This window comes from Myxocyprinus asiaticus, chromosome 41 (assembly GCF_019703515.2).
Source record: "Myxocyprinus asiaticus isolate MX2 ecotype Aquarium Trade chromosome 41, UBuf_Myxa_2, whole genome shotgun sequence".
NCBI classification, from domain to species: Eukaryota; Metazoa; Chordata; class Actinopteri; order Cypriniformes; family Catostomidae; genus Myxocyprinus; species Myxocyprinus asiaticus.
The window spans coordinates 3,676,098-3,702,500 of record NC_059384.1 but is presented as its reverse complement, the minus strand read 5'-3'; the positions used below and the strand labels follow the sequence as shown (position 1 = coordinate 3,702,500).

Below are 26,403 nucleotides of genomic sequence, written 5' to 3'. Positions count from 1 at the left end.
AAGAAATTCAAGTAATTTGGAACGAGATAAGAGCGAGTAAATGATGACAGAATTTTCATCTTTGAGTGGACTATCCCTTTAAATTACCAATAGCAAAAAAATAAAACAATAAATTAAATAAAAGTGCTTAAAAAAACAATTAGTTTGGAGCCCTTTCATTTAAACAAAAGTCAAGAGAGCGCACTGGGATTCCCAATGCAATAAGACCAAAAACGTCATTATAATAATTCACAAATTTGGATGGAGAGTGACGGGCTCAGAAACATCTCCGCACGTCATAGTCCAGAATTCACCGCCCATCCCAAAAAACAAAAACCCTCAAGTTGTCGCCCACATCGAGGCACCTACACAGTCCGTGGTGGACTCTGTCTCTGTGGCGTCCACTCGTTCTCTCCTGCGTCTCTCCGTTTCCCAGTCCACGAACGAGTCGAACAGGCTGGGCCAGGCCTCGTCTTCGCTGTAGTTGCTGAGGTCCTGGCCGACGCTCTGCGTGAAGTTCAGAAACATGTTCCAGGTGTCGCGAGAGATGCCGCGCACGGCGCACGGGTTCTCCGACAGAAAGTCCAGCCAGCGCTCCAGCACTGGGGGCGTGTCCAGTGTGAAGACGAGCCGCCACAGCGCGATGGCGATGGACCGCTGCAGCGAGCGCTGGCCCTGCTCGGCGTCCAGACCGAACTGAAACGTGAAACGGTAGAGATCTTTGAAGCTCTCTTCACCACGAGACTCCTCGAGCAGCACAGAGAAACGCGAGCAGATCCCCGGTATACTGTCGGCTTGGATTGCCTTACAGCCGTCGACAAACTCCTTCCTAGAGCCAGAGAGAAAAAAAATTAGCCAAAAAGTTTTTGATTGTAAAGTCAACATGAAACGGCATTCACAACCAATTTTACACAGTGAAATAGAATATTCAATTAGGGTGGATCAATATTTTTTTTTTTTTTTATTTTCTCCCCTTTTTCTCCCAATTTGGAATGCCCAATTCCCAATGCGCTCTAAGTCCTCATGGTGGCGTAGGGACTCGCCTCAATCCGGGTGGTGGAGGACAAATCTCAGCTGCCTCCGCGTCTGTGACCGTCAATCCACACATCTTATCACGTGGCTTGAGCGCGTTAACGCGTAGATATATCGCATGTGGAGGCTTCAAGCCATCCACCGCGGCACCCACGCACAACTCACCACGCGCCCCACCGAGAGTGAACCACATTATAGCGACCACGAGGAGGTTACCCCATGTGACTCTACCCTCCCTAGCAACCGGGACAATTTGGTTGCTTAGGAGACCTGGCTGGAGTCACTCAGCATGCCCTGGGATTCAAACTTGCGAACTCCAAGGGTGGTAGCCAGCGTCTTTACCACTGAGCTACCCAGGCCCCCCAGGGCGGCTCAATTTTGTCCGTCAGGAATTGATTAGTAGGGCTTGGTAAAAATATTAATTTTCCAATGCATCGCAATCTATATTTGAACTATTTCTATATCGATTCTTAAATCCCAAGATCGATCTTTTACTATGCAAGTAAATCACTCGCATATGCGACCAATTTTCGCAATATGCAACAAAAAATGTCCGATTAGACACTGGCTGGTAAATGATCAGATTCCAAATTGAATTAAATCCCACATGCAGTTTATTGTGCTACTAAAATACCAATAATAACCAGAAATAATCAAGATAATGCAGGACTTTTAATTATAAACAAGCCCAAAATATACCAGAGACTCTTATTTTGAAATATCTTCGCTCCCAGGTGCTCTCACAAACAGATAAGGGGAAAAAAAATATGCACTCTTATAATCATTTACAGTGTATTACAATATAATCACTACAAAGCGAACATTTTCACAAACAAAATGAACTGTAGATTCATGAACTGTAGATCAACTGGGATAAAAATGTCCGGTAATCCGGTAGTCAGTTGTGAACTCACGACTGATTCACTGTATGATTCGCTGAGAAAGTGACTCTGATTCAAACTGCTAACCTGAGCTCTTGAGTTCAAACCCATTTCGTGAATCTTTTTGTAAGCGAACCGGACATTAGAACTGAAATACATTGGAATTTAATCGAATCACAATCAAATTAAGAGCTCTTGAACTGAGCTTCAGTGTTTCAATATACAGCACTGTTGATTGGATGGTGAAAGGACATTTATTTGATGTTACTGCAGTAACTACATTAACTTGCATTAAATTACTATGTTAACTATTTGAAAGAGTTCAGAAAGGCTGCATTATATACAACATTAGCCTAAAAAGCTATTTGTCTATTAGCTACCAATAACTTGCAGTCTGTGTATGGAAGTATATTAAAGAAATGGCTTTAAAACAAACCAAAAAAAAATACACTGAATTGCACTAATTGAAAAATAAACGCATTGCATTAACAGTGCTTAGATTTTTTTTGGGATGCAATTTCACATAATTGTATAAGCTGTGCACATTTCAACTGCAAACATTTTGCACAACATGTCATTATTAAAAATGCAATAATAAATATTTCACCTTACAAAATTCAGCCGCCAAAAAAAAATGCCGTTTTTTTTTATTTCATCTTTATTATTCGGCAGGTAATACTGTGTCCATATTATTTCATTTTGCAGATTCACCTCTAAAATTTCAGTGGTTAAAATTTGGTTGGAAATTCAACCGTGTACAGCCTGGCGCTGCAGGAAAAGCTGTAAAGTGCCGAAGCACAATCTTCACACGCTGCTACTAGGCTTCACCACTAGGTGGTGCAATCGGGCGTTGAAGATCAAGAGCAACAGGAGAGGTCTTCACCAAATAAACCTTTATCACAATCTGTGTCATCACATTTGGCTCTCATTAGTAGGGTTATCAAGTTTCACCTGCACTGTTGTCCGTGGACAATAGTCCGTTTTTATAAATGAATTAAACTGTAAGGTGGGTTTTCACTACAGTGGTTTAGCTATAGGAATGCCGAAGAGACTGAAAAAATGTTAACAGCATGAGGGTATAAAACTGTGCATTTCTTGTCCATTACCACCTTCTGCTACGAATACCAACTACAGAAATAAATGCAGCTAGAATAGCAAAATATGTGGGAGAGCATTGTTTATAACCTCATTATGACCTTATTAAAATACACTATAGCAATTGAATATATATAGATTGCACAGTGACATTAAATTAGACGTGGATTAAAGAGAAAATGTTTACGTTTAATTGATTTATCAAAACCGGCAATTGTCCAGGTTCTCTCCCTGTTGCTCTTGATCTTCATCAGCACCTGTTTGCACCACCTAGTGGTAAAGAACAATGTATTGCATTCTAAGGCCAATTTTTGTAGTGTCTTTTTTAATGCTTTACTTGTGTGCAAAAATAATGTAATGCATTTGAATTATCTGTATTATTATTTTTTATAATATATATATATATACACACTATATTGCCAAAAGTATTCGCTCATCTGCCTTTAGACGCATATGAACTTAAGTGACATCCCATTCTTAATCCATAGGGTTTAATATGATGTCGGCCCACCCTTTGCAGCTATAACAGCTTCAACTCTTCTGGGAAGGCTTTCCACAAGGTTTAGGAGTGTGTTTATGGGAATTTTTGACCATTCTTCCAGAAGCGCATTTGTGAGGTCAGACACTGATGTTGGACGAGAAGGCCTGGCTCGCAGTCTTCGCTCTAATTCATCCCAAAGGTGCTCTATTGGGTTGAGGTCAGGACTCTGTGCAGGCCAGTCAAGTTCTTCCACACCAAACTCGCTCATCCATGTCTTTATGGACCTTGCTTTGTGCACTGGTGCGCAGTCATGTTGGAACAGGAAGGGGCCATCCCCAAACTGTTCCTACAAAGTTGGGAGCATGGAGTTGTCCAAAATCTCTTGGTATGCTGAAGCATTCAGAGTTCCTTTCACTGGAACTAAGGGGCCAAGCCCAGCTCCTGAAAAACAACCCCACACCATAATCCCCCTCCACCAAACTTCACAGTTGGCACAATGCAGTCAGACAAGTACCGTTCTCCTGGCAACCGCCAAACCCAGACTCGTCCATCAGATTGCCAGATGGAGAAGTGTGATTCGTCACTCCAGAGAACGCGTCTCCACTGCTCTAGAGTCCAGTGGCGGCGTGCTTTACACCACTGCATCCGACGCTTTGCATTGCACTTGGTGATTTATGGCTTGGATGCAGCTGCTCGGCCATGGAAACCCATTCCATGAAGCTCTCTACGCACTGTTCTTGAGCTAATCTGAAGGCCACATGAACTTTGGAGGTCTGTAGCGATTGACTCTGCAGAAAGTTGGCGACCTCTGCGCACTATGCGCCTCAGCATCCGCTGACCCCGCTCTGTCATTTTACGTGGCCTACCACTTCGTGGCTGAGTTGCTGTCATTCCCAATCGCTTCCACTTTGTTATAATACCACTGACAGTTGACTGTGGAATATTTAGTAGCGAGGAAATTTCACGACTGGACTTGTTCTTTCACAAATGTTTGTAGAAGCAGTCTGCATGCCTAGGTGCTTCATTTTATACACCTGTGGCCATGGAAGTGATTGGAACACCTGAATTCAATTATTTGGATGGGTGAGCGAATACTTTTGGCAATATAGTGTGTATTTATATATATATATATATATATATATATATATATATATATATATATATATATATATATATATATATATAATTATTTCATCATTATATGTTTAATTTTTGTTACATCAGGGGCTTTCTCAGCAAATATTTATGTATGCTATTAATTGGAATAGATTTGATGAATTAAATGGCATACCATGTAATAAATTTTATACATTTAAATCAACTGACAGCCCTACTATTTAGATTGTTAATCAAAGGAGTTCCCCAAATAAACAGCCTAAAACTTTCAAAGATTGCTTCATCACATGAAAGTGTTGCAATGACGGCCTTTACAGTCTTGTGAGTTTAGTTTTGTCCCTTTTTGTTTACATGTAATGAAGGTATAATGCTTTAAGTCACACCAAATTTAAACTTGGACTCCATTTATTTTATGAATACACATTACCAGTCTTTTTGTGCCCAATTAATTGATGCACGTTATTCCAAAAAAAAAAAAAAATTGCATGTCTTTATTTAGTGAAATATTACAATGTTTTCTGCCTCTGAAACGACAATTCTCAATGGATATTATCAAGTTTCAGCATTTTTATTTTTATTTTTTTGCGCTGTGGAAATAAAATGGGTCACAAATTCCATTTCATGTTGACTTTAAGCCCACGTTCATACTAAAATGTTCAGGGTCTACGCAGTGTTTTCAAAACGCTTTTCATAGACACAAAAATAAAATGATCACTGATTTACAACAGGCAGTGTTGGGCGGTAACCGATTACATGTAATCTGAATTATGTATCAGATTACAAAAATCAAGTACCTGTAATTAGATTAGATTTTAAAATATGCATAATCAGATTACAATCAGCCTACTTCATGGTTTAGATGATTATATTTTTAATTACATTACAAATCAGCTAACATTTATAACTAGTGCATGAACAATACCTACCTGCCTTCTCATGAACAATAATGAGGAAGTACAAATAGGTCATCTCTCCATCATTACATTTACCATACACACACACACACACACACACACACACACACACACACACACACACACACACTATATACATATACATACATTAGTGCTGTCGAAGTTAATGCGTTAACTAGCCACTGTAGAACAGCAGAAGGTGCTGGAACCCTGCAGGTAATCTACACTGTCATTAGCCCATTAAACCCACCAAACAGGGTGACAGGGGTCTAAAAGGAGATGTTGATGTATTTTACAAAGGGTTGTCAATTGTAAATGACAGTACAGGCTTTTTTTTTGAGTGGTGCAAATAGTCACATAACCAGAGCTATTTAATTCCACTGTGCTCCTCTAAACATTATGTCTGTTAAAACACCACAAAAGGAAACAAATATGTCCTGTCATAATACACATACAATTATATATATGCTGATCAGCCACAACATTAAAACAACCTGCCTAATATCATGTAGGTTCCCCCTCATGCCACCAAAACAGCTCTGACCTGTCGAAGCATGGACTCTACAAGACCCCTGAAGGTGTCCTGTGGTATCTGGCACCAAGACGTTAGCAGCAGATCCTTTAAGTCCTGTAAGTTGCGAGTTGGGGCAACTTTCTACGGGAAAGGGCCATTCGCCTGTGATTTGCCTCTCATAAATGCGTCGTGTTTGGTGTGAAAAGGCCTTAAGACAGACAGACACACACACACACACACACACACACACACACACACACACACACACACACACACACACACACACACACACACACACACACACACACACACACACACACACACACACACACACACACACACACACACACACGCATTTCAAACCGTTTTTCCTTACCTTGTAAACTTGCACATTGTAGCAGCCTGGAACTTCCATGCCAGCACCAGCACTTTAAACTCGGCTGGATCGACACACAGATCATCGCAAAACCGTTCCATTCCCTCCTCCAAGATGGCATCTTCATATTCGTCCTTATAATGCAAGAACATCTCCTCAATCCGTGCGAGCGACACGCCTTCCCCATCCAGTGCGGGCAGCTCCCGCGGCACGTCACCCACCGATGTGGGTGGAGCCATGCTGCCATCCACGGTGACCTCTGACACTTTGGTGCCGTTGAATATGATGTCAGCGGAGGACTTGGCGGAAGCATCCTCCTTGTGCACGCCCCCCGTACCGCCACCACCCTTCTTTCCGTGAGATTTACCAGAATCCTTTTCTCCACTTTTGCTGCCTAGAGAGGACGTGGGGTTTTTACATTTAGTCACACACTGCCCCATGTCTCTCTCGATCTCTGTCCTGGATTCGTCCTCCTGTCCGTGTCGTCACCTAGACGTCTTCCTTCAGGACCAGACGGCTCGCGCTAGACGCCGCTGTTCTGGCTGATGGACAGCAGTCACCATGCCCTGAAGATTACAAATCAAAGATTAAATTAATTACTCACCACTTCCACATACAGTATATACATGTAAGTTTGGCTAGGTTAAAATTACAAAGCAGCAAAGCAGCCCCAAATCATGAGGCTCCCTCCACCGTACTTCACCGTTGGGATGATGTTTTCATGTTGGTATGCGGTGCCCTTTTAACGCCACACGTAGTGCTGCGTGTTCTTCACAAACAATTCAACCATCAGTCCACAAAACATTTTCCCAGTAGCATTGTGGAGTGTCAAGGTTGTCTTTGGCAAACTTCAGGTGCACAGTAATGTTTTGTTGGAAAGCAGTGGCTTCCTTTGTGGTGTCCTGCCATGGACACATGCCTGTTTCATGTTTTCCATATAGTAGACTCATGAACAGAGATGTTAAAGGTGCAATATGCCAGTGTGTGAACGGCTTGTAACGCAACTTAAAAAATGAGCCCTTCCCGGACTTCCTAGGTTGCCTATTAAAGCCTGTAGACTGATTTTCATGCGAATGGAGCAGGTCGCTTTTGCCGGGAAAATCCAAAGGATGTGACGTTTATGCACGCTCCCAAGAGCCTTGCCTCAGTGCTTCCACTATTTAACAGTGTCAACAGACAGTCTGCAACACTTGGTAACGTTATGTTAGAGATGGAATCCAGCAAACGGCCGGCTCCAAACACAACACCAACTCCTACACAAACTCAGAGTAAAAGACCCATTCATTAGTGTAACGTAACTTGGTTATACAGAAAATATATACTTTCTATTACTATAAAACAATAGCGCATCGATATATCAAAATGACAGTTGTGATGGAATCATATCAATACTGAATTGTCAACATATTTATAATGTACAGTCTATTTTATAAACAGCTACTGTCATCATCCATCAAATTTAGCTAACAGCTATTGATAAAGCTGGCTAGCTCGCTAACGCCGACATAGGCTACCGTATAAATGCAGTCAATGTATCATGCAAAGAAAAGTGATTACTTCAAACTAAAGTCTCACATAGTCAGACTTATCCATACTTTGTTTTAGCCCTATTCCAGCACTGGAGAGTCAAATATAATATACAGTCTCAAAGTTTGTAGTAAAACAATCATAACTGTGTAATTTTAATTATTCTACCTCATCTGTCAGCATGATGCCGGTGAATCACATTCAGTCTCTTTGTACGTTACGTCATTGTTTTGGCCGATGCTCGCTCGCGTCCCTATGGAGTGTGTGCACGAGCGCGATCATGAGCAACAGGTAGCTGGCTGCAGTTCACTTAACGGTCACAGGTGTCATTAATAACAAGGGTTTCTGAATCTTGCATACTGCACCTTTAACCAGTTCCAATGATTCCTTCAAGTCTTTATCTGTCACTTTAGGGATTTTTTTTTACCTCACTGATCATTATGCCGTGTGCCCTTTGAGTCATTTTGGCTGGATGGCCACTTCTAGGGAGAGTACCCATAGTACTAAATCATATCTATTTATAGACAGTTTGTCTAACAGTGGACAGATGAATATCTGAGCTCTTCGAGATAACTTTTTAACCCTTTCCAGCTTCATGCAAAGCAACAATTCTTGATCATAGGTCTTCCGAGATCCTTTTTTGCTAGGCATGGTCCACGTCAGCAGATGCTTCTTGTGAATAGCAAACGTAAAAAGTTTGAGTGCTTTTTATAAGTCAAAGTATCTCTAACCCACACCTCCAATCTCATTTCATTAATTGGATGCCAGATTTCTCCTGATTCTAATTAGCCTAAGGGTTCACATACTTTTTCCAACCTACACTGTGAATGTTTGAATGATGCATTCAATATGTACAAGAACAATACTGATTGTGTTTGTTCAATATTGTTACTTTGATGAAGATCAAACTAGGTTTTTAGACAAATTTATACATTAATGCAGGTATTTCCAAAGGTTTCACATACGTTTTCTTGCTACTGTATAGGGATTTTTTTCAGATATAAATAGGGCTACCCATTTGCACAAAAGTCTGTCTTTTCAAACATATTTCTCAACACAGCTTTGGTAAAGCGTGAGTGGCATGGTAAATAAAAGGCGGTCACACATCGTGTTCTAAAATTCAAAACAATTATTTTCTATGGAGGTACGTACACACTGCCGCTCGCCGTCTCTCGAGGCTGCTCAAATCTCTGCAGCGACACAGAGCTCAACTCATATAGTTTTCCATTAAATTCAACCCAAATCATTATCAAAGGACAAAGATTATTTACTCAATTCCTAATGCGCTCTAGGTCCTTGTGGTGGCGTAGTGACTCGCCTCAATCCAGGTGGCGGAGGATGAATCTCAGTTGCCTCCGCGTCTGAGACCGACAATCTGCGCATCTTATCATGTGGCTTGTTGAGCGCATTACCACGGAGACATAGAGCGTGTGGAGGCTTCACGCTATTCTCCGCGGCATCCACGCACAAATTACCACGCGCCCCACCGAGAGCGAACCACATTATAGAGACCACGAGGAGGTTACCCCATGTGACTCTACCCTCACTAGCAACCGGGCCAATTTGGTTGCTTAGGAGACCTGGCTGGAGTCACTCAGCACGCCCTGGATTCAAACTCGCAACTCCAGGGGTGGTAGCCAGCATCTTTACCACTGAGCTACTCACTTTGTCGGCTAATGTTAATTTATTAATGCCTCAAAAATATATCGATAAAATAATGTGCCGATCAATAATCGATATATCGATATTTTATGACATGCCCAATGACGGCATAACGCTGTAAACCCTAAAACAACCATTACAATTATTATATAAACAACTTAAATATAAATAAAATAATACTGAACATAAGAATTAATGTAAGTGCTTTCTAAAATTATAAGCTTCACATTTCTGCCTTAAAACCCTAAAAAATGTTTGGCCCCATTCACTTCCATTGTAAGGGCCTCACTGTAACCTCCATTTTTGCTTTTTTAAAGAAAAGGAGGGACGAGTTGAAATGTGGTAATCAATATTATGCCACAAATTCTGTCAGCTGGACCCGGAATATTACTTTTAATATGAGCAATTATAATAATAGTGATGCTTGCCTTTGTAAACACCAGTAATACTGATAACTGGTTTATTTCACATGAATTACATACAGATTTTAAAATATATATATATTTTTTTTTTTGCATGTTGTTTGACAATTTAGGAAATAACAACGATGCAAAGTCCATGTTAAGTTTTATTGCATCCAAGATGCACAATTACTTTAGTTAGTTAAAGCACAAGTGTGTAATTTATGTACCACTAGTAACACCAAACTATTAAAAATAAATAAATAAAAGAAGCCATTTAATGTCAAAAAATGGAGGGGAAATGTTGCAGAGTTTCGCAACCCTTTCATCCCATTTCCACTGAACAATGACGATGACATGCATCTATATTGCACGTATATTGTTCCTCATTTTAACTGCAAAAAGTCCACAAACGACAAAGGGACAATATGATCCTGAGCTTCACTTCCTTCCATACTACAGACTCACTGTGGTCACCACTCCCTAGACTTTTGTAACACATCAAACCAGTATATGAACCAACAAAACAGAGTGGCATCATCATCATCATCATCATATAAGGGAATTTTCAGCACAGAATTCTCATTCACTCTGAACAAAGAAAACCAGTTAAACAATGTGCACTTGATTGCACCCTGTCATCGAATCAGAGGCAGGGCACTAACTAGTGTGGTGAAATCTATTCACTGTGGTTGTTGAACTAGTAATTACTGTGTGATCGCATACACTTTCATTCAGAAGCAGTGACTGTCACAAGGCGGAGCTAGTGCTCCTCCTTCATTCTGATTGGCCACAATCTCTGAGATATGTGGAGCACCCTGTATTACTAAATGCTGTGATACTCCATTTACAGCACTGCATGAGTTGTCACAAAACTGTGTTACTAGGCCAGAGTGAGCTACACAGACCAGGTTAAATGTTTATAGAGCTGTTTGTGCTTTCTAATAGCTGATAAAACTCTTTCAAACGAAATTTATTAGTGAAGCATCGCTATTACTATTTCGTATAGTAAGTATTAAACTTCGGCACATAACAGACTGCACTACGAAAGAAACTTTTAGAGTTGCTGCTATGATGTTAGGGTGTTGTGGGTGGTTGCCAGGGCATTGCTGTGCGGTTGCTAAGGTGTTCTGAGTTAGGACTGGGATGCAGATTTCCCAATTTGATTTGATTCCAAAAAGCTCTCAGTCTGAATAGTTTTCGATACAATTTGATCTGACTCCGATTCATCTGTCCATTCTCTTACAAACGCCAGAAATTCTCTCTCAGCTACTGTCGTAAATGATCCAGGGATCCGACTAACTTGGTACATCAGGAAAATATACATTTTAAAAAAATCAACAGGGCCCAAACTATGCAGTTCAATGGATATTTAGTTAACAGATATAATACACACAACAAAAAGTTGCAGCGTGAAGCATTTACCCATGTTTCCATTGATCATGGTACTGTATAAATAATGGGGGAGTTGTACTTGCTTGTTTTGATCATTTTGAACATTCAGACAGCCGCCACACCGCTGGGGAAGCGTTTAGAGGAGTATTTAAATATGAGGATGCTCAAGACTACATGTAAAACCTTAACTACTGTGACATTAAAATGTGTTATAGAATGTGGCAAAAAGTTATTGATATGTAGAATCCACACAATATCAGTAAAAGATTATTTTTTAACCACTCGATGATGATTTAAAGTAATATATATGCAGTAGATAATATTTAATTTGTCTTGTTTACATTCTATATTCTTGACGCCAATGCGCTAACACGCGGCCATAATACAGTATGCACCGATTATTGTAATTTATGATGACACTGATACTACTGCAAAGATTGGTGTTAGTGGGCAGAATACAGAAGAAAAATGATGATAACTTTGGGCAGATGTGTGAATTATTTGATTGCTTCTGTAGACTAATCAAAATAAAATCGCATGACATGTTATTGGAAAATATCTCTATATGAATGATAGTACAGATGTAGGTAACTTTGCACCAGCCCGCTAATAACTGCACGCCGGTGTGTTCATGTTGACTGATCTTTACTGACTGAACAACGTAAACAGAATGAGCGGTCGGCCTCAAAGTAGGTGGAGCTTCAGGTCACACCTACTGATGATATTGACCAATGGCAGTAAGAAGGTGTTCAGCAGCCGCTAAGAAGTTTTTCTAAAAGTTCACCCAGGTGAGCTGTTAAGAACCACTGAAACGAACCCAAAACCACTTTCGTTTTGGCCAGATTTTGATCTAAATTACATTACACCCATTTTGTAGGAAGTGTGCAGGGGCCTTCTGAGTGCTTATGTGAGAATCATTTTAAACACGCGTTTTGAATAAATCAAATCACGCATTAGAATGTAACATTATACCGTAGGCCCTGTCCACACCAATCCGATTTAGTTTGTTAACGCGTTGATTTTCCTATGTTTACGCCTCTCACCCATATAAGAAAAGTGTTTTTCTTCACCAAAAATGGAGACTTTTGAAACACGCTCACTATTACCACATACTTCGAAAAATGATGCCATTAGGAAATTGGAAATCGGAATAAGTCTCTAACCTTATCGGTTTAAATTTATATACAATAGGGTTGCAGGGTTGCGTTGTCATGACAACGAAGTTGTAAAATTGGATACAACTTTCCACAAAAAGATTATGAAAAAACTTTTGAAAACTGAATATTTTAATGTTTATGGATTGGCCCCATTGATTTCCATTGTAAGTGCCTTACTGTAACCCAGATTTTTGCTTTTCTTAAATAAACGAGTGGTGAGTCTAATTATTTTTAGTGGGTTTAAGTTGTAAAATTTTACATAATACAAAGCTATAGAAAGTTAGATTTTTTTTCATCATATAGTTTATGTTTCCAGGAGTGTTGGTTATTCATGTCTCTGAGATGTTACGGACATTACATCAGAAATTAGCATAATTAATTCAGATTTAAAGTAATGTCCAGCATCATCCAATCACTGCCAACCATGTTAAAATAAAATGATACATTATAAATTCTGAATCTATGTACTGATTATCATTGTCTCATGTCTGACAAACATGTTGAGTGATCCAAACATCATCTGCAGCCTGAAACTGAACTTTTGATCAGATTTTAGGAGTGAATGCACTTAGCTGCATAGAGAGCTATAGGATGCTCCCTTGCTCCCTATTTAGTGAATGACTTAACCTCCAGTGTGCTGTCTGTCTGCACTGGTCTCAGAACAGTTTGAAATGCACCTTATTTTCATCCTAACTCCATATAAAGCCTCTGAAATGGAAAAACTTGGTCATTTTTGTTGCCGTTTCAACTAAAAACAAACTCCGCTGTGCTCGCCGCCACGTTGTTTTGTCACATGACTCCGTGAGTCGAAAGTTTAACCCTTTACTGACAGCACAGAGCCTCCTGAACTAATATCAGTCAGTTTAAATTAAATGCAATTTTCCGTTGCGTATAGCGAAGCCTAAATACAACGTCCACGCATGTGAACGCGGGGGGTCGCACGAGGTTAATAAGAAACTCAATGCTCCAATGTGACTTTATTGCAAAGGTTAATAGTTGGGCTCTAAAGTGTACTACGCAGTGATATGAAGAACAGGTGTTTCACATTATAGCTGTTACTAAATTGTGTTTCTAACAAGGCTGGAATGCTGTATTGACCAAGCAGCAGACGGGACCAGAAGTCCAAAAAAACTTGTGCCTTGCAGTGTATTATAGAGTTGGGATCAAGGCTTGCTGTACGCATCAGTATTAGAACAGGATCACAGGGAGTATTTCACCATGGATCAAGTATACACATGTTCTAGTATGGGACACTCACCCAGGTCCCTGTGCAGTGAACAGATGTGTCATCTGAGAAAAATCCATGAAGACGGACGTGACATCCACTAGCCTGAGTGAAAGAGCGGGAACAGTTGTATCAGACTTACTTTTTTCTTTTAATATACATATAAAAGACAAAATAATAGATCAAAATAACTAACGTTTGTTCACTTCCTTTAAAAGGAAAGAAAACAAAAGAATGTGTGTAATGTGTGCAAGTTTTATACATTTGATGAGTCTGGTTCCACTAATATTAGTGACTTGAATAATAATAAACAATTTTAATTATAATGCTAAATTATATACAGTGTAAAAGGTTGTGAAACTGTACTGCACCACACACCTCTCTCCTCTGAGACACTTTCACACACACAGCTGTTTCCTCTCATTCTAACTAACTAACAACACAATACCCACGAGGTCACAACACAGGGTAAATTGGAGCTGGGTTACATTTGAGGTGTTGTGACCAATTTCACAATTAAATGACATAGGAGCCTGACAGGGGTCATCGTCATAGGAACACATACCTGATGTGGATGAGTCCAGCATTTTGGGAAGGTTAAAGGTGATCATGATTTGTTCTCACAGTATGGCAAGAACAAATTCCCATTTTTAGGTTTAATGGAATATTCCAGGTTCAATACAAGTTAAGCTCAATCGACAGCACTTGCGGCATAATGTTGATTACCTCAAAAATTTATTTGGACTCCAAATTAAGCAAAACTCTGGGTTTCAATGAGGCACTTATAATGGAAGTGAATAGGGGCCAATCTGTAAACGTTAAAATACTCACTGTTTCAAAAGTATAGACACGAGACGTAAACATTATGCATTGTAGCATGATTATAGTGTGATACAATCGCTTACTAACCTTTTGTGTAAAGTTATATCCAATTTACAACTTCATTACCATTACACGTAATGCCTTAAACCCTAAAACAACCGTAAAAACTGTGCTTTTAACTTTTGCTTTTATAAATTATAACCCTCCAAAAACTGGCCCCATTCACTTTCATTGTAAGTGCCTCACTGTTACCTCGATTTTTGCTTTTTCTAAAGAAAATGAGGGACAAATTGAAATGTGGTAATCAACATTATGCCACAAATGCTGTCAACTGAGCTTAACTTGTATTGAAACCGGAATATTCCTGTAAAGTCAACATGAAATGTCATTCACAGCCCATTTCACATTCCTAATGTGACGTATTTAAGAATGGAACAGGATATTTAATTAAAAAATATTGATTTAATCTATTATAACTTGGGCATTATATACCAAAATGAAGTCAGTTGTTTGGAGGGGTCAATAATAATAATAACTGTAAATAAGCGTGCGATAAAGACACTCCGATTAAGGAGGAATAATCGTAAAAGTGTCCTTTCTTCTTACAAAATGTACTGTGGTGGCACCATGGTACTGTGACGATGGTCTCTGATGGCAGTACCATGGCACTGAATCATAAACACATTCAATTACCATGGTATTTACATCGTCCTGCCATGGTGTATGCCCCAAAAAACATGTCATTACCAAGGTACAACATCCAAAAAAACATGTTAGTACCATGGCAGGTTTTTGTTAGCGTCTACAAATCTTCAAATGTTGTGAAACGTGTATTTACATAGTAAAGATGTGAGTATTTACATGGTACCCCAAGGTACATCAACAAATACCACGGTTAAACCACTGTACCAAAAGGCATGGTTATACCACAGTACTGTTATGTTAGCAGTATTGGGTGTAATGTATCACTAAGTAATTAATTACTGTAATTAAATGACTTTTTCACTGAAAAAAGTAAAGTACAGGATTACTCTTAATTTTTCAGTAATTTAATTACAGTTACTTCTGATGTAATTGCGTTAAATACTGTATAGACTATAGCACAATTCTATATAAAATAATAGTGAATTTAAAATCGAAATTTAACGTCTAATGTTAAAATATATGTTTTCTAATTTAACACTGCCCCTTTAAATTCTTTGGCCAGTTCATGAATAATTTATTTGATTTTATATGATTTATTTGAAAGAATTAAAAGAACAGTTTCATGTCTATCCTTGTATTTTTCATCTAGTTAGTAATAAATTACTTTTTTAGAGTAACTTACCCACCACTGTATGTTAGTTAGGATATACTCTGGTTTAAAGTCAATTCAGGTCTGTTTGATGAATATTTATGTCTATATTTCTCTTAATTGTGCTGCTTGTACATTGAGGCTGACATTGGCACATTTTTGGGCATCTAAATGATACATGCAGCACTTTTGGGGCACTTTTAGCACCTCATGATACTCAAAAATGTTGTCTAAATAGATTTTGAGTCTCTATAAATATAAATGAGAAACCTTACTTTTGATTTATAATTGAGTGCCAATATTTACAACGAAGGCACTAAATAAAACCCGTATAAATCAGATTATATTGTGTTGATGTATGACAATATAGGAGTAATAAAACACTAAATAAAGACTTTAAAGAGCTGATCTCATGTTAGCAGGTTAGCTTCAGGTGAGTGTGTGGATAGTTTGTATGCACTAAACTTCAATTAAACATTCATATGTGTGAATACAGAACAGAAACACAGCAATTCAAGTGTTTTGTCTTTATTTACCTGTGAAATGAGGATGAAATGGATCCGAATCAGCGCATCCCTGCAGTCATGCTAAAGCTAAAGCTAATCCCACCCTCCAACCGAACCGGGTCGGTCCCGTTTCTCTGTCTATAACCAGAGGAAATGCTCTTTCTTTGTGTGGTTCTGATGCTCTTTGGGTCGTTAGATGACCATGATGGTCATTTCCCCCCTCATCGCTTCCTGGCCCCGAACCGAACATGCGCTATTCCGGACCAGGCTCCGGTAAACCACCACCTTTATCAGCTCTCACACGCCTGTGGATTTGTGTTGGGGGTTTGGGGTGATCCTGATGGGCTCGGAACTGCAGCACGGAACTGGAGAGACGCAGATCTGCCGCTGATTGATCGCAGTTTCTCTTTTTGTTTAGATTCGATGGGGCTGCGTAAAAGCGACGCATATGTAGCTGGCATAAACATCCTGAATGTATGTGGCTGCGTAAAAGCGACGCATATGTAGCTGGCATAAACATCCTGAATGTATGTGGCTGCGTAACATGTGTGCACCGCTGATGTTTCGAAACGTCATCATTTGTCATCATTCACGAACACGTGTTCACACTGGAGCGCGGAAGTGCAGGACAGATCAATATAGGTCATATTTATGGTGCAGCTAGAGTTCTAATGAATAAATGGCAGTTTAAATAATTATACGGTATGTATCTCATCTTACGCTGTTATGAAGATATTGTAAGCATTTACTTGAATGTTTACCTAACAGTAACATAGAGGTCATGCAATAATCTAATAATAATAATACAGTATTCAGCATGATAATAACAGTTATTCAGAATAATTCAACAGCATAATAATTAACAACTGTAAAGAAAAATACAGATGTACAGTGGGGTCCAAATGTCTGAGATCACAATGTGAAAATTGTTATTATTTTCCAATGTAATATTTTTTTTTCTCTCATTGCAATATATAGTAAGCATAACAGTTTGAGTGAATTTAGTGTTCTGTATGTATCCCTGATACTGTAATGACAGCATTTAAAATTATTTAAAAAAAATAATAATTTAAAAATGATAAAAAAAAAATGTCTAATACATTTTTGTTATAACAAATTATATTCAGCATAACAATTTAAATTAGTTTAATAATTTAATGTTCAGTATGTCTCCCTTTTGCTGTAATGACGGCATTTCAAATTATTTTTAAATTAAAATTATTAAAACATTTTATCTGTCTGTCTATCCACATACCCCTATATATATATACAGGTGCATCTCAATAAATTAGAATGTCGTGGAAAAGTTAATTTATTTCAGTAATTCAACTCAAATTGTGAAACTCGTGTATTAAATAAATTCAGTGCACACAGACTGAAGTAGTTTAAGTCTTTGGTTCTTTTAATTGTGATGATTTTGGCTCACATTTAACAAAAACCCACCAATTCACTATCTCAAAAAATTTGAATATGGTGACATGCCAATCAGCTAATCAACTCAAAACACCTGCAAAGGTTTCCTGAGCCTTCAAAATGGTCTCTCAGTTTGGTTCACTAGGCTACACAATCATGGGGAAGACTGCTGATCTGACAGTTGTCCAGAAGACAATCATTGACACCCTTCACAAGGAGGGTAAGCCACAAACATTCATTGCCAAAGAAGCTGGCTGTTCACAGAGTGCTGTATCCAAGCATGTTAACAGAAAGTTGAGTGGAAGGAAAAAGTGTGGAAGAAAAAGATGCACAACCAACCGAGAGAACCGCAGCCTTATGAGGATTGTCAAGCAAAATCGATTCAAGAATTTGGGTGAACTTCACAAGGAATGGACTAAGGGTGGGGTCAAGGCATCAAGAGCCACCACACACAGACATGTCAAGGAATTTGGCTACAGTTGTCGTATTCCTCTTGTCAAGCCACTCCTGAACCACAGACAACGTCAGAGGCGTCTTACCTGGGCTAAGGAGAAGAAGAACTGGACTGTTGCCCAGTGGTCCAAAGTCCTCTTTTCAGATGAGAGCAAGTTTTGTATTTCATTTGGAAACCAAGGTCCTAGAGTCTGGAGGAAGGGTGGAGAAGCTCATAGCCCAAGTTGCTTGAAGTCCAGTGTTAAGTTTCCACAGTCTGTGATGATTTGGGGTGCAATGTCATCTGCTGGTGTTGGTCCATTGTGTTTTTTGAAAACCAAAGTCACTGCACCCGTTTACCAAGAAATTTTGGAGCACTTCAGGCTTCCTTCTGCTGACCAGCTTTTTAAAGATACTGATTTCATTTTCCAGCAGGATTTGGCACCTGCCCACACTGCCAAAAGCACCAAAAGTTGGTTAAATGACCATGGTGTTGGTGCGCTTGACTGGCCAGCAAACTCACCAGACCTGAACCCCATAGAGAATCTATGGGGTATTGTCAAGAGGAAAATGAGAAACAAGAGACCAAAAAATGCAGATGAGCTGAAGGCCACTGTCAAAGAAACCTGGGCTTCCATACCACCTCAGTGCCACAAACTGATCACCTCCATGCCATGCCGAATTGAGGCAGTAATTAAAGCAAAAGGAGCCCCTACCAAGTATTGAGTACATATACAGTAAATTAACATACTTTCCAGAAGGCCAACAATTCACTAAAAATGTTTTTTTTATTGGTCTTATGATGTATTCTAATTTTTTGAGATAGTGAATTGGTGGGTTTTTGTTAAATGTGAGCCAAAATCATCACAATTAAAAGAACCAAAGACTTAAACTACTTCAGTCTGTGTGCATAGAATATATTTAATACACGAGTTTCACAATTTGAGTTGAATTACTGAAATAAATGAACTTTTCCACGACATTCTAATTTATTGAGATGCACCTGTATATATATATATATCTTTCTAAATGTGGTCAATTTGTTCTATAGCTTTTTTTTTTTTTTTTGGTTGAAAGAAGCAACCTCTTAATTCACCTTTGGTTGATAATAATACCATCATTAAACAAATGCAAATTTCTCCATTAGTTAATCGAGGAACTAGATCAACACTAGTTCAGCATAAGTTATTATGAAGTTTTAAAATGTTGCATTTTTGCATTAGGGGCTCCCTGGGTGTGAAAATGTTAAATATGGTAGAATGTAATGTATACTTGTATGTGATATGATGTATTATAAACTTGATATAATGTATTGCTGTATGTGGTCATGTTCACAGGTTGTCCTGATGTCTCGTTCAGATGTGCTGTCCCTATACAGGAGGGTCCTGCGCATTGCACGCAGTTGGCAGGCGCAGTCCGGTCTGCTACAGGATACAGACACGGAGAGGAAGTACATAACTCAGGAGGCTCGAACACTTTTCAGACAAAACCAGCAGGTGTGAACTGGCATAATATCAGCTGATCACTGTACCTGTAGATCTCGGTCTAATCTGTCTTCTGTCTGTTACAGATGACCGAGCCAGAATCAATCCAGAGATGCATTGAGGAGTGTGAGGCTCGGATAGAGATTGGTGGGTGTCATACTCACCAGTTAATTTTAGAGCACATGATTTTGGTTTGTAGTAAATGTAGATCTAAAGATATTATCAGATGAGAAAGGAGGGTGAGCAGCTATATTTGTAATGCATTTTTTTTTTTGCATGGCAGGAATGCATTATAGAAACCCTTATCCCAGACCGGTAAGTACATCTAAATGTCTACATCTGACATAAGCTCTTATAATAATATTGCTAAATTTTTGTGAATAGAAAGGTGAAGCTAATTAAGAAATGGGTTATATTTTGCCTAAAAAAAGCACATTTTCCCTCCCAAATGCATAAAAATGAAAATGTGCTTAATTGTCATGAAAATAATATTGATGTCACAATGCAAAAAATCTTATTGGTCCTAACAAAAGCTTAATTTTTTTTATGCAAAATATAATTTCTTATTTTTTCTGTTGATTTTAGGATTAAGGTATGAGGAAGGTATTTGACAAAACATTGCTATTTAATAAAGATTTGCAAGCTACGACAGTGCGTGGGACTTCTCTATTATCTTGATTTTGTAGTGAAATATGACCTTGGCATGTTCTGGTCAGTTTTCATGAGTATCAGTGAGAAATATGTTTTATTTCTTCTCTCTTAGACATATCTTCATCCAATGGGTCTCGCCACTCAGAAAGGGAGAAAACTGCGAGCTCAGCAGAAACTGAGGAAACAAGCCAAACCCTTGTACCTACATTCCCACGATGACACCTGACATAGACATACACAGACTTTTACTGTACAGATCGTGAACAGTTTAGGGAATAAAATTGATTTAAATAATTTTTAAGTTGCACCAGGGAACAATAAAGTCTCTTCATATTATTTAAAACTAAAATGGTAGTATCATGAAAATAGATCCGTCACAATGCAAGGGTATCGCATGAGTGTTGATGTGAACTATTTTGGTTTATGTTAAACGTGTCTTACATTATTTATTGTTAGCTTTCATTAACAGTGTCTCAGGTGATGCTACTCTACAAAGTCTTGTCTGATTTTCTGAATTAATAATAAGTATCATTCGTATTATTAATAATAATAATTATGTAATAATAATAATCTGTTTGTGCATCCATCTAAAAAATTACATCTGGAATGCTGCATTTAATACTTTAAAGGTAAAGGGTTCTGTTTTCGTAAGTGCACAAAGCACAGTGCAACGTGTTACGACTGTGCGCTACGTCTTATCCAACTTTCATGAAAGCCGTAATTCTAAGCACAATTTTCATGCAAGTGCAAGTGGGCACGTTTGCGCTATCTGTGGGTGTGTTGTATGGTAATGAAGTGCCGCAAAGCGCAATTTGCTATTTTCCTGAGAAATTGGTCATTGCGCTAAGACGTTTCAAAAGCATGTCCGTTTGCAGCGCAAAGTCCAAATATAGTTCCTGAAGTTTGATTTGCAGTTTGGAGATTAGTAATAAAGTCCAAACTCTGAAAATACAGTGGAACATTAAATTATGCCCATGATGATATCTGTTGTAGCCGTTTTGTGCTAAACTATCTATAGGTCATGGTTTATTTTTCAATTAATATTATGTTTATATTTACAATTGTTTTTATGATCTAATTTGTATTGGTATTTTTCTACCAGTTGTTGTAGAGTAATTTTTAACTCACTGTAAAAGGGGCCGGTGGAAGAAGTTGGACAGAGTAAAATGTTTGGATTTAGTATGACAACTTAGTTATTTTGAATATAGTATCGTTTCGTTTGAAGTGTAATTTGAATTTAGAAATATTTTTGTTGAATGTTTTCGTGTTTCAATAAATACATTTAGTTTTTCAAAATCAACCGGTAGAAGTGCGTTCCGATTCAATCTCTGTTAATACTAGCCATGATTCACAAATTTGAGCCAGTAGATGAAAATCATTAATAATACTTACATTCTCTAAAATTTAACGTAAATTCAAATCCTGACGAGAACCATATTTTCCATGCGTATTAAAGGAGCGTGTTCCAATTAACAAAGACACATTTAATGCACAAAATAATGTAAATCCATATTTCTATTCTTTTAATTAATTGCATACAGTCCATTGACACTACCAACTTCTTATGAATGTGCTGTCTTTGTTTATATCGCTGGTGCATGAGAGAATGGACTATATAATAGGACGCAGATGGTGCTGGAGAAGAACCTCCGGATTAAATTGCACGACACGATTTGTTCCTTGCACGCACAATTTCGCCAAACCCACTTGCGCCTAGACTTAGCGCATGCTTGCACGAAAATACCAAAACTTCATGGCCATGACCACTGACTTTGCACTTATGACTTATGGCATAGCTAGTGCTCTTAAAATAGGGCCCTTAGTGTGTTACTTCTTTCCTATGGGCGGCATCAAATAGAATAGCAAAAATAAAAAATGACTTTTTTTTTTTCTTTCTAACCACTCCTTCTGCCACCCATCATATCAGTAAATGTGCAAATGAACAGGTAGAGCCAACCCCCAAACTCACGCCATTGGCTGATCCAAAAGCTGACATGTTGGACAACTCCAATTAACAGCAATGTTTTGAAGGCGCCAGTGTTTACACTCTTCAGGAAGTCAACCTACTAATTATTTACCTATTATTGACTCTCCATAGAGGGTAGGAGAAATTTTAACATACAAAATTTACGCACAGCAGCTTCAAGCCATTTTTGTTTTATTATGCTATTGAATTGTAAGTTAACAATATGCTAATCAGTGCTGTACTTTTGTGCTTTTTTTTAGTTGTTGATGTGCTTTGCATGTTAATAACATGTTAAAAAGTAAACACATGAATGCATTCTGAAATCTAGTTATCTAGTTGGCACAGGCAGGCGACGCCACGATTTATCCAATGTTTCTGTGGCTTGTCCGATGGCAACTCGATGGACAGCACGTAGTTTGTGGAATGGCCAGTGGTGGACAGAGTTCCGCGTCTGGCGCTGGTTTTGTACACGGGGCAAACATAAACGTTCTCATGCAGAAATGTGGCGCTCTCTCCCGGTTTGAGCCAGATGATGGGCAGCGGGTCGAACAGAACTTTAGGAGTAGACTCACTGATAACCATGTGCTCTCGGTCCCAGCGTGCTCCCTCGAGGAAAAGCCCTCGAACGTAAGCTCCATCCTCTGGCTTCTCATCCATATAAGTTTCCTGCTTACACACCTGAAGAGACACACACAGTGAAGTCTTAGAAACGCCTTAAATTACTGACCAATCCTACTTTAGCAATGGCAGCCATCGACATAGTCAAGCTTATGCTCTTTTCTAATGCAAGTCTAAGGAAATCCAATGTGTTTGGACAGTTTTAAATGGAATTAGTCAAGATACAGTAAAACATTGTTACCGGGGCACTTATGACACAAGGCACACGTATCTGTTTCATTTTTCAAATCTTGAGAAGTCAAAATAAATCCTGAGAAGTTTATGATGTGTGTTCAACTATGTGTCAGCCCGCATTCCCAAACAATGTCAATAAATAAAATAATAAATCACGATTAATTTTGTGATTACAGAAGTTTCAAGGACTGTACATTCTTCAATAAAAATGGTAATTGAAGGGAGTTGTTGAATTAAAAAGTTAGTTTACATGATGTATATCTTGATTTATAGAGGGTTTTAGCAATTTTTAAGTTCAACTACTCACCTTTCAGCTAAAGTCAACTTCTGAAGCTAATTTGCTCAAATTGTTTGGTACATTTTTCTGCATTTTCCTTTTTAAAATCACTTGAAAGGGTTACTTTAAGCTTAAACACTTAAAAAAAAAGCTTTACAACAATCATCAATCAAATGAACTAAAAATATACATCTATAACACCTTCTTTGACTTTCTCACCTTTTTCACCTCTCATGAGTTTGCATCTCTGATTATAATAAAGTTCGTTAACTTATTTTAAATAATTTTAAGTCATCTTGAGGCCCCCTAGTTGACACCTACATTTGGTCCAGGGTAATATGAATAACTTAATGTTGATTCATTTACGTAATGATATACTCACTAAAAAGTTCACAGTACTATAGTGAGTATACATCAGGATCAATTCTGTTCACTTACAGTTATGTTATCATTTGCAATCACTGTCAAATAAGACCTTTCTCTTTTCAGAAGACTGTGATAAGCATTTATCACATTTCTGATTCACAGTTTCCAGAGTTTTTAATCACAATAATGTGTCATTCAAAAATCATTTAAAGAAACTGACAGGTGAAAGATGCTTTGTAATGCCACTCTTCATTCCAGCCCATGTAGAATTTTTTTGTTTGTTGCACATTTGATTGAAAATCTCACTGTCCTTGGAAATCTCCAGGTGATTTCTACAGTATGTAACCAAGGTGGCGGAGCTTAACAAAGCGTCAATTATCTACCACCCCTGGAGTCACCAGTTCGAATCCAGGGCGTGCTGTGTGACTCCGGCCAGGTCTCCTAAGCAACCAAATTGGCCCAGTTGCTAGGGAGGGTAGAGTCACATGGGGTAACCTTCTCGTGGTCGCTATAATGTGGTTCACTATCGGTGGGGTGTGTGGTGAGTTGTGCGCGGATGCCGCAGAGAATAGCATGAAGCCTCCATACGCTCTATGTCTCCATGGTAACGCGCTCAACAAGCCACGTGATAAGATGCGTGGATTGACGGTCTCAGACGCGGAGGCAACTGAGATTCGTCCTCCGCCACCCGGATTGAGGCGAGTCACTACGCCACCACAAGGACTTAGAGCACATTGGGAATTGGGCATTCCAAATTGGGGAGAAAATCCCCCCCCCCCCCCCCCAAAAAAATGTCAATTATAAGGAGGTACATACGTTAAGTTTGACCTACGAAAATAAATATTAAATGACGCAAACTTTTTTTACTATATTGGACACACAAACCTCAAACTGAAAGCCGATGTAGTCAATGGGGATTGTGTACTTGCGAGCAAAGTTCTGAGAGACACCAGTGAGGAAGGACTGCGTGAAATAGAACGCAGATATCCAGAACACTGGCGGAGGGCCGTTATCAATCCAGTCCTAGCACACAAACAAAGAATTTATGTTTAGTAAAGCACAGTTTTCCAAAATAGTGGTTGTTGATAGGTTCAGTTGTGTACTAGTTGCTTCTTATGCAAAAATTCCCACCAGATTCACAACAGTTGCTTATTAGCTGTTGCTGTTTGCTCACCTGTAGAAACTGCAGCCTGCCGAGAAAGTCGGACACGTAGCTTCCGAGTGGTTTAAGGGAGGGGTAGGACTTCGCAGCCCACATGGCTGGAACTTTCCCCACAAGCAGACTGTTGAACACATCCTCCAGCTCTGCTGACATCACAACCTGCCCTCTAAGTGCTCTCTGGGTGTTCAAAAGGCTTCTACGCACCACATGTGACAGCCTGAAAATCAGTGGACTTCAGTAGTCAACATAACTTACATCTTTAAACTTCTTTAACCCTTGTGTTGTGTTTGTTTGTGCTAACATCTTCTGTGTTCCCAGTCAAAAATGACCGGCCACTAAGATTGTTAATAAATCTCTCTTACTGCATATATTATCCCAAGATATTGCATTACAACTACTTTTTTAATAATTATAACAGGTTTTGTACTTCTTTTTTTTGTACAATATTTTTTATTGATAGAAGGATTCATTGAACTGAGCTTATACCGTGCTAGTGTAGGGCACTCCCTGCAGAAACAAATTACGATAAAAAAATGTATTACAAATAATAATAATTAAGCAATAAATTAATAACCACTTGCTTGTTCTAAACAACATATAGCTGATCCTACCAATTCTTAAATAATGCTTTTTAATTTGCTGACAATTTAGAACTGTTTTGTTCTCATAATTTGCTCATTTGTTATCACAACAACTATATTCAGAGTTGGTAAAAACATTAAAAAGAATACATAGCCATGCATTATATATCGTTGCAAAGGTCTCAATTATTAAAATGCATTGAGCAAATTTGTTTTAGGCCAAACTGCAGTGAGTTTTAGTGTATGAAATTCTCACTGACACACATAAATATAATAAATAGGAGTGTCTTTTAGTCACGTTTTTCCTTATTACTTCCTGAAACATACATATAACATATATAATGACATATCGTAACTTACAGCAGACCATCCCGATTCAAACAAGCCCAAACACAACATGAAATGTTCCTCAAAGAGTTTAAATGGAAAGATGATGCAGAAAAGGGCGCTCAACACGTGTGTGTGTGTGTGTGTGTGTGTGTGTGTGTACGTGTGTGTGCAAACACACATCCACATACGTGCTCATCTAAAGGACTGGGGTGCTCCTGAACACTTCATATTTCTGTATTTTATCCATTTATTTCCAATGGCCGGCCACTTTGGTTTTAGTTAAAATGAAACCAATAAAATGTTATGAAAATTATCTAAAAAAAACAAAACAATTGTGTGTTCAGATGCACTGTGTGAGCAAAGTCATTAAATTTTATTCCAACTGGATGAAATAAACTACAGTTTTCAGAAGAAAAAAAAAGGTTAATCGGTCAGTTTTGGCCGGAACACAATATAAGGTTAAAACAAGATAAATGGACTTAATTAGGAAAAATTACATTAAGACATCAAGT

The 26,403-nt window shown here is 38.6% G+C and overlaps 3 protein-coding genes across 4 annotated transcripts in view; 1 reads left to right on the top strand and 2 right to left on the bottom strand.

Annotated features, from left to right (window-relative positions):
* LOC127431724 (DCN1-like protein 3) overlaps positions 1 to 16,826 on the bottom strand; it is a 16,934-nt gene extending 108 nt beyond the window's left edge. Inside the window, exons 1-4 of one of the 2 annotated variants that reach the window (XM_051682259.1) lie at positions 16,408 to 16,826; positions 13,789 to 13,860; positions 6,389 to 6,954; positions 1 to 808 (exon numbers count right to left, since the gene is read on the bottom strand). The exon at positions 1 to 808 is cut by the window's left edge and continues 108 nt beyond it. In XM_051682259.1, coding sequence (XP_051538219.1) covers positions 319 to 808; positions 6,389 to 6,828 — 930 coding nt within the window. In that variant the 5' untranslated portion in view covers positions 6,829 to 6,954; positions 13,789 to 13,860; positions 16,408 to 16,826 and the 3' untranslated portion in view covers positions 1 to 318. The remainder of the gene's footprint in view (positions 809 to 6,388; positions 6,955 to 13,788; positions 13,861 to 16,407) is intronic. The other variant, XM_051682260.1, reaches the window with a different exon arrangement.
* Positions 16,827 to 16,959: 133 nt separating this feature from the next.
* On the top strand, positions 16,960 to 22,564 carry lyrm1 (LYR motif containing 1). The gene is made up of 5 exons (XM_051683007.1): positions 16,960 to 17,079; positions 19,560 to 19,718; positions 19,793 to 19,853; positions 19,990 to 20,021; positions 20,470 to 22,564. The coding sequence occupies exons 2-5, from the start codon at positions 19,569 to 19,571 to the stop codon at positions 20,581 to 20,583; spliced, it is 357 nt and encodes a 118-aa protein (XP_051538967.1). The 5' UTR covers positions 16,960 to 17,079; positions 19,560 to 19,568; the 3' UTR covers positions 20,584 to 22,564.
* A 75-nt stretch (positions 22,565 to 22,639) lies between these two features.
* dnah3 (dynein axonemal heavy chain 3) overlaps positions 22,640 to 26,403 on the bottom strand; it is a 61,971-nt gene continuing 58,207 nt past the window's right edge. Inside the window, exons 58-60 of the mRNA XM_051682195.1 lie at positions 24,993 to 25,197; positions 24,704 to 24,841; positions 22,640 to 23,001 (exon numbers count right to left, since the gene is read on the bottom strand). Coding sequence (XP_051538155.1) covers positions 22,648 to 23,001; positions 24,704 to 24,841; positions 24,993 to 25,197 — 697 coding nt within the window. The 3' untranslated portion in view covers positions 22,640 to 22,647. The remainder of the gene's footprint in view (positions 23,002 to 24,703; positions 24,842 to 24,992; positions 25,198 to 26,403) is intronic.